This window comes from Pygocentrus nattereri, chromosome 29 (genome assembly GCF_015220715.1).
Source record: "Pygocentrus nattereri isolate fPygNat1 chromosome 29, fPygNat1.pri, whole genome shotgun sequence".
Taxonomy (NCBI): domain Eukaryota; kingdom Metazoa; phylum Chordata; class Actinopteri; order Characiformes; family Serrasalmidae; genus Pygocentrus; species Pygocentrus nattereri.
The window spans coordinates 915,129-922,990 of record NC_051239.1 but is presented as its reverse complement, the minus strand read 5'-3'; the positions used below and the strand labels follow the sequence as shown (position 1 = coordinate 922,990).

Sequence of the window (7,862 nt, the reverse complement as noted above, 5' to 3'; positions counted from 1 at the left end):
GAGAAGAACTGAGGGGCTTTAATTACCTGTGAGCTCCCATCACAATAACACTGGAATCAGGGGAGAGAATGGCTATTAGAGCTGCAGGTTGCGTTAAAACCAAATTACAATCCAATTTTCCAGCAGATGAAATTTGCTGCAACTTTGAAGGTTCTGCAGAAGGTCATTGCGGTTCCAGCCATGTGCCTTTACAATGAGCCACCACATTTGGTACTGAGTCACGTCATCGCAGTGGAAAAAGTGAGTGCGCTACAGCTAGAGTGGAAAAAAGGGCAGACAACTGAGATCTTATATACACTATATTATCACACCAAACATAACAGACTTCTTTTTTTCTTTTTTTTGCAACAATTATTCACGGTGAACAGCGTTGAAGAGCATAGTTTCTACAAGCTTATGTGGTTTTCATACAGTCCCTTCGGTGGAAAACACTACCAGCCAACCAGCAGTGAAGTTCAATTCACAATTAGTCACTTGGCTTCATCACGTGACCAAGAAGTGTTACCAGAGATGTGCATCAGAGTCTACTTGTTAAGTCCGAGCCGAGTAGACGAGAGACTCCTGAACAGGGCTATTCGACGATAGTATTAGCTTTCATCTTCAACATCACATTATCGTAAGGCGAACTGTCCTCATCTTCATCATTCCCTCGTTCCTGTACTAGGTTCACGGCCCTCCTGGGAGGTTTAGGAACCGCATAGTCATCTATGTGTGCATTGTAAGGGTATTCGTGTCCACTTGGGTCGCTCAAAGTGCCCAGCATCTGCCAAGCGTTACCCTTGACCTCCTCGGGATCATCGTAGAGTGACGTGGGTGCTCTAGGTGTACTGGCACAACCTTCGGGCTCATCGTAGATGTGTTCCACCACTCGGTACGCGCTTGGATGCCTTTTAGGGTGATGTGAAAACGCGGATGTGATGGCAGATTCATCTATACTATCATAAAGGGGTTCCACGTTCTCCTGGCCGGCTCGCTTTTTGGTACCCAAGCAAGGCTCCATCACGGTAGGTGGTTGGTGCGACGCTGCCAAAATGTCCACCATGATGTTCTTGGCGATGTTGTCGAAGGGAAGCGAGTACTCTGGGTCTTCAGACGTGGAAGACGGACCTGGCATCCGGCTCTGCTCCTCTTGCTCACTCAGAATCTCCCTGCCTGGTGCAGGAGCCGTGACCCGGGAGTAGGTTTCGTCTTCGCTGTTGGCCAATGGACAGCTCCGGAAGTTTTTGACCTGGTTCTTGCGTGGCGGAGGCCTTTGGTCAAGGTTCAAACTCTTGACCCCAGTCAGGTGCTTGTCTGTTGGGGTTTCCAGTCTGGAGCGATGGGGTGAAGGCTGCTTGGGGACGTCCTTCATCCCTCCATCAGACAGCATACTGTAAACAGGGCCTCCTTCTGTGGGTGGTGTGGACTTGGAGGCTTGGGTTACAGGTTCTCGATCAAGGGTACCATATGATCCCTGTCGTTGTGTCAGCCCGGCTCTCTGCTGGTTGATGGCAGACTCCACATGCTGGAAGATGGCGTTGCCTTGCTTTGTGTCAAACTCAAAGTTGCCTTCCCCGGAGTCACACCTTCTCCCAGCCTCGAACGAGAACGTTGCCTGTTGCAACACGGACAAAAACATAGGAGATTAGCGTCTTATTGAGACCTTTAAAGGAGTAACAGTAGAAAATGTCAGGCAGTAACACCCGAAATATCACCAATCAGCCAAGATGGGTTTGTATCTGAAGTTTGCGTCTTTAGTTCTACATTGGAAATACAAGGTCAGCGTAGCTGGTAATGGAGGCTTATAGCTCGGCTCTCGCCTCAAACCGTGTGTTTTTGTAATCTACACTCAGAAATAAAGAAATGAAGCTGTCGCAGGGCAGTGATATTCGCATCACTGGGGTGGGACCCTCAAGGGTACATAACTCCACACCCCCCGCCTCGCCTCCAGGCTTTTATTCTACTGCTCTGTTTTAAAACATTCGGTTATGAAAAGGAACAAATACCAACTTTTCACCTGGAGAACCTGACGTAAGCTCCACAATCAGACCTTAAACCCGCTGTAGAACCTTTGAAGGAACATTTACATTGTTTGTACACCGATGGACTAAAATGTACCTGCACTTAATCTTTATTTCCAACAGTGTATAATAGATTTTACTGTGTGGTTTCTGACACGGTTATCTACAAAAATACCAAAAATTCAGGCAACTACTGTTTATAGAAGTCCTATTGTCGTTGTGTAGTTAGTGTCATTCCCATATTACCAAGTGTGTCTAAGTTTTCTTCCTCTATGTGAAAAATAAACAGTGCTATTGTATCATTGTCATAAACAAGTGTTGTAAAAGACACATACAGCACTGTGTGAAGGTTTCAGGTGTCTAAGCTGATGTTTAACCAGTTGACCTCAGCAGTGAGTTTATCACAATATACATTAGAATAAAGTCGTATTCATAATTCAAATAAACAGAAAAACCATAAAAAGTAACAAGAATTTCTCGGGTCCATATTTTTCCTGGACACCTTCACAGCCGCCACAGAGACTCGTTAATATCATCAATTACATCATGAGCTCAATTTACTGAGCACTGATTGGTCAAACCAGGAGCTGCTTTTTAACTACTGGGCTTCCTCGAGGAGAGGCTTGGAGATGGGTAAACACACACACCAACAAACAAACATCCAGAAAATCACTATATATATATATATATATATACACTCACTGGCCACTTTATTAGGTACCCCTTGCTAGTGAAAGGTTGGACCCCCTTTTGCCTTCAGAACTGCCTTAATTCTTAGTTAATATTAACACTTTTCTAAGCAAATAAACACAAACTACACAAATATATAGATTTTGAAAATGTGTCTTGGGTGCCTAAGACTTTCGCACAGCACTGTATTTTGCCTTGTGTACAGTTTCCACTGGATTATCTAAATTACGAAGTTGTTTAGTAGTCAAAATCTAGTTAAAGCTACACATAGACACTAGAAGCAAACACTCCTGCATACTGAAACGACGTCGCACGTAAATGAAGTGCACACACTACTACTCTATAACAAGACCAGCTACCTGACAACTTTAATTACCACTCTGTACGTTCCTAGTTGGTTCTGATGAGCTTCTCTGGTGAGGCTGAAGTTCAGCGTGCTAAAAATTAAAGTGTTAGCTGGCTTGCAGTTTGACTCATATTAGGTGTGAAAGTGCGATGACTTGCGATTCTTGAGAGCATGAGGTTCCTTACATGGGCCTGACGCTGAATGCAGACTGATATGTATTAACACTAAGTTCAGTATATGAGCCTTCACTGCTACAGACGAGTGCCAGAGTACAAAGGAATCAGAGTACCAGATCAGGTAAAAGGTGCTGGGATCAAGCCCAGGGATCTGCCAACACGGTAAGGAGGTTTTAGATTTCTTTAAATGAGGAAAACGATCTTGTGCTGTAAAACTTCATGTCCTAAAATTAGTGAATAAACGTTTAAGTCTAGACTTAAGTAAGCGATGCCGATCAGATCAGATCTGCTGTCACGTGTGTTTTAGTACTGAATGTTTTAGTGCTAAAGTCTTAACCCAGTACTGTAGTGCTCAAAATGACGCAGGTTTATTTTTACGACTGGACTAGACTCGTACTGATAAGATCACAGAGCTCAGAAAGTTTTGAAACTCTCAGTTATGAAAGCAGAACTTTTAAGAAAACAGGACTTATTTTAAGAAGGCAGCGTTTTGGCCTGATTCGAAGATGAGAAGGCAAGAATTAAATTCTTGTATTTTCTTTTTTAAGCGATTTTAAGTTTCGAAAAAGTTTCTCGCTTCTTACTTTTAAGTAAGAATAATGGGCTAATGTGGATAAATAAGGTGACAGTAGTCTCTAAAAGTGCACTGACTCATTTCAAGCCAACGTCTTATCTGTTAATCTTGTTGTTCAATTTCAAGATTATCATCTTCAAAGTTAAACCAATCATGTTCGCTCTGCAAAGTCTGGCTGCCACTTACAGACCGTTTGGCCTAAAACGATAGATAAAAATAGCTTGGATTTATGCACAAATCTTTCATCTATTACTAAAGATTTCCGTGGAGGGGAACGTTGACGAGTTCTTCCTATTTTTGAAGGGTCTATTTTTGCAGGTGGGGCAGTCGTGGGCTGGAGGTTGGGGAGCCAAACCCGTGACCGAAAGGTTGAGCCGACAGCCCGTGACTGAGGTGCTTTTGAGCAAGACGCCTAACCCCCAACTGCTCCCCGGGTGCTGTGGATAGGGCTGCCCACCGCCCCGGGCAAGTGTGCTCACTGCCCCCTAGTGTGTGTATTCAGTAGTTCAGTCTCTGCATGGATTGGGTAAATTACGGAGGTGAAATTTCCCCGTTTGCGGGACTAATAAGGGTCACTTAATAATGAATAATAATGCTTTTAAAAACATGTGTCCCCAAACATTGAACATGCAAGAAATGTTGGGTGTCTGAGGTTTGCTTCTTTAGTTTTTAGCACTGAAGCTGTGAGGCTAATGTAGCTAAAGAGCAATGCAGGCTTCTACTCAAGTCTTAAAATTTCTTCCTCAAATCTTTTGAGCTCTCTTTAAAAAAATGTCTTAATTCATTTTAAGAAGCACTAATGTGGTTAAATTAGATAATCTGGTTGATTCATTCAATGTTATATACTGAATTAATGCTGTACATACTAATAAATCGCTGTTGTCAGAAGAAAACCTCGTATTTTTCAGTTTTTGACATAATTTGAAAATTCCCATTGCTCTTTACACTGTCTGTGAATTTCATGGTCAATGGACCAAAGGAAATGGCTCAAAATGACCTGGGAAAATGTCTGGTTCCATTGACTTCCATTAAAAGTAGAGTAGGTTTTTTCTTCTCCTGTAAAGTTACCATTTTGGAGATACAAGGTTTTCTTCCGAACGCAGCGAAATACTAATGTAATCTAATCTGTTAATCTTTAAATAACGGAACAAAATCTGCTGTTCGTTTTTCAGATTTTCTGGCTTGTAGAGATTTCCTGCCGTGTTTGTTGTGGAAGCGTAAAGCCGGAGAAGCAAGCGGCGGACATCTTGCATTTCAGACAGCCTGTACCTGTTTTACTTAATCTTATTTATTCGCACCTTTTATTTTTTTGTTTTAGCTCTTCTCTTAGTTCTTTATTTCTTTTTTACTTATTTATTTATTCATTTAAATTTTTTTCTCTCATTTTATTTTTAATAGTTTTGTAGCATTACTTTTTCATTTGTATTATTGTATTATTAATTTACTAATCTCTTATCTTCTTTTGATCTTAATCTCATCATTTAAACCTCAAGTTTTATTTTTATCTATTTTTTATCTTTTATTCACTGTTATTTTTAAATGTTCTTTTAATTTAAAATGATTAAATGTAGATATTATTTTCTCGTCATGTCAATCCCTGTTTTTCTAAATGCTCGGCTACTTTGAAAATGAGGGTTGCCCTCAATGTACTTCCGAGTCAAAATAAAGGTTGATTGATTGATTGATTGACTGATTGACTGATTGATTGATTGACTGATTGACTGATTGACTGATTGACTGATTGATTGATTGACTGATTGATTGATTGGTTGATTGATTGATTGATTGATTGATTGATTGATTGATTGGTTGATTGACTGATTGACTGATTGATTGATTGATTGATTGATTGACTGACTGATTGATTGATTGATTGATTGATTGATTGATTGATTGATTGATTGATTGACTGATTGATTGATTGATTGATTGATTGATTGATTGATTGATTGATTGATTGACTGATTGATTGATTGATTGATTGATTGATTGATTGATTGATTGATTGATTGATTGAGCGGAGGCTGACCGTAAGCGCATAAGCTTTGTTCCAGCTAGTAAAACCTGGTACCTTGTCCCGTCCGAACCTCCGGAGGTAGCGATATGGCCACGTATAAAGCACTTCTCCTGTCTTCGGCTCTTTCAGCAGGAGGCTGTCGAAGTCGGTGCGTAACAGGTAATGTCCCCGGAGGCCACACCTCTCTGCAGCATCTGTACGCCTCATCGACACCTTGAAGTCCTTCATCGCTGAAGAGACTAGAACAGAAAGGGTTCTTTTAGTATCAAATAAAGAGTGCAAATAAAGTTTTAGCTGTGCTAGTGCCTCCACTCTCACAGACAAACAACAGTGGCTAAACAGTGGCAGTGCCCCTCTTCTCCCTGGGGTGGGACCCTCAAGGCTCCATCTCTGCACCTTCAGTCAGGGAGCATGACTGAACCATCATCCACTGAAATGATCTGTTCTAAGCTGTCCTGACTCCACACACCCCGCCTCGCCTCCAGGCTTTTATTTTATTATTCTAAGGTTGCTAAAGTTCACATAGGACCTCGAAACCACTGCTGGACCTTTGAGGGAATATTTACAGTATTTGTGCCTTGATGAAGGAGAACTGTACCCACATAGAACCTTCATTTCTAACAGTGCAAGACGCTTGATATGTTGGAAAGCCAAATTGTAGTTGAGTATTGTTCAGTACTCTATCAGTAAATCTACTCTTTTCTCTACCATACTTGCCATTGGATTAACTCTCTTTGTTGTAAATAAGATTGAATAACCTTTTAATATGTTTACATTTTAATACATTACATGTCGGAACAAAAGCTCTAATCTCCAAAATGGGAACTTTACAGGAGGAGGAGAAAACATACTCGACTTTTAATGTAAGTCTATGGAACCAGAACTTTTTCCAAGCAATCTTGGGCCGTTTGCTTTGGTCCATTCTATAACAGGCATTTTCAGAGGTTAAAAAAACTGAAAAACAACAAAAATGAAGATACGAGGTTTCGTCCCGACAGCTGTCACTTGCCAAGATGTCATTTCTGCTAGACTCATTTCCTCCCCACCCAACCAGCTTTAATATCTTGATAAATAAAATATCAAAGCGTAAGAAAAATCCTGTTAAGGGATGAGCAGTGACGACGGTGGTGATAAACCCTATCAGTGCTGTTTTTATTACCGTTTCTGTCACTTTGCAGCCAAACAGTGACAGGGAAAGGGCAAGTGAGTTGTGGCCAATGGTGACACAGCATGCTGGTCTTGGGCAACCAAAAGGTTGCTGGTTCAATCCCCTCGGCTGACAGGCCATGACTGAAGTGCCCTTAAGCAAGGCACCTAACCCTCGGTTGCTCCCTGGGTGCTGTGGGTAGGGCTGCCCACCACTGCAGGCAAGTGTGCTCACTGCCCCCTAGTCTGGGCGTCATAATTTATTATATAAATAACGTCTTTTCTCAGTTCAGCTCCGCAGTCCATCATCCATCACTTGAAAGTATACGAAGGAGATATCTTTTCCACCCCACCTCTTCACATTTTGGATAACCAGAATATTAAAACAGTCCCTCTGATTAATGAACGATTACACCTGTAGTGGTAACAGGGCTGTTTCTATTACTATTTCTGACATGGTTTCGGATATATATATATATATATATATATATATATATATATATATATATGCGGTTACCAGTAACCAAAGGTTTCATACCACTAGGACACAAAACAGCCACCAACCCACATAGCAAAATAAGACCTAACCTCAATAATTCATAACATGTGATCAAACTAAGGCACAACAATGTAAACACCCAAGATTAGTCCTTCCTTTAGCAGCTATACACTCATTTCCCATGAGCCTTGTTTGCATTGCCCCAAAATGCCCAGTGCCCCAAAAACATCCAGCAGACCACATCCTGTGATGAGCTGTCGTCTCTGACTTTACATCTACAAGGTGGACCCACAAGGCAGGAGTGTCTAATAGAGTGGACAGTGAGTGGACGCAGTGTTTAAAAACTCCAGCAGCGCCACCACCTCATCAGTCTTACTGCCGTACTGAGAAGGATCCACCCCCCTGCTCTGTGAG

The 7,862-nt window shown here is 41.6% G+C and overlaps 1 protein-coding gene across 1 annotated transcript in view; it reads right to left on the bottom strand.

The window, feature by feature from the left end:
* Positions 1 to 281: 281 nt before the first annotated feature.
* dok2 (docking protein 2) overlaps positions 282 to 7,862 on the bottom strand; it is a 31,023-nt gene continuing 23,442 nt past the window's right edge. The window contains exons 6-7 of the mRNA XM_017685332.2: positions 5,858 to 6,042; positions 282 to 1,594 (exon numbers count right to left, since the gene is read on the bottom strand). Of these exons, the coding sequence (XP_017540821.2) occupies positions 572 to 1,594; positions 5,858 to 6,042 (1,208 nt within the window). The 3' untranslated portion in view covers positions 282 to 571. The remainder of the gene's footprint in view (positions 1,595 to 5,857; positions 6,043 to 7,862) is intronic.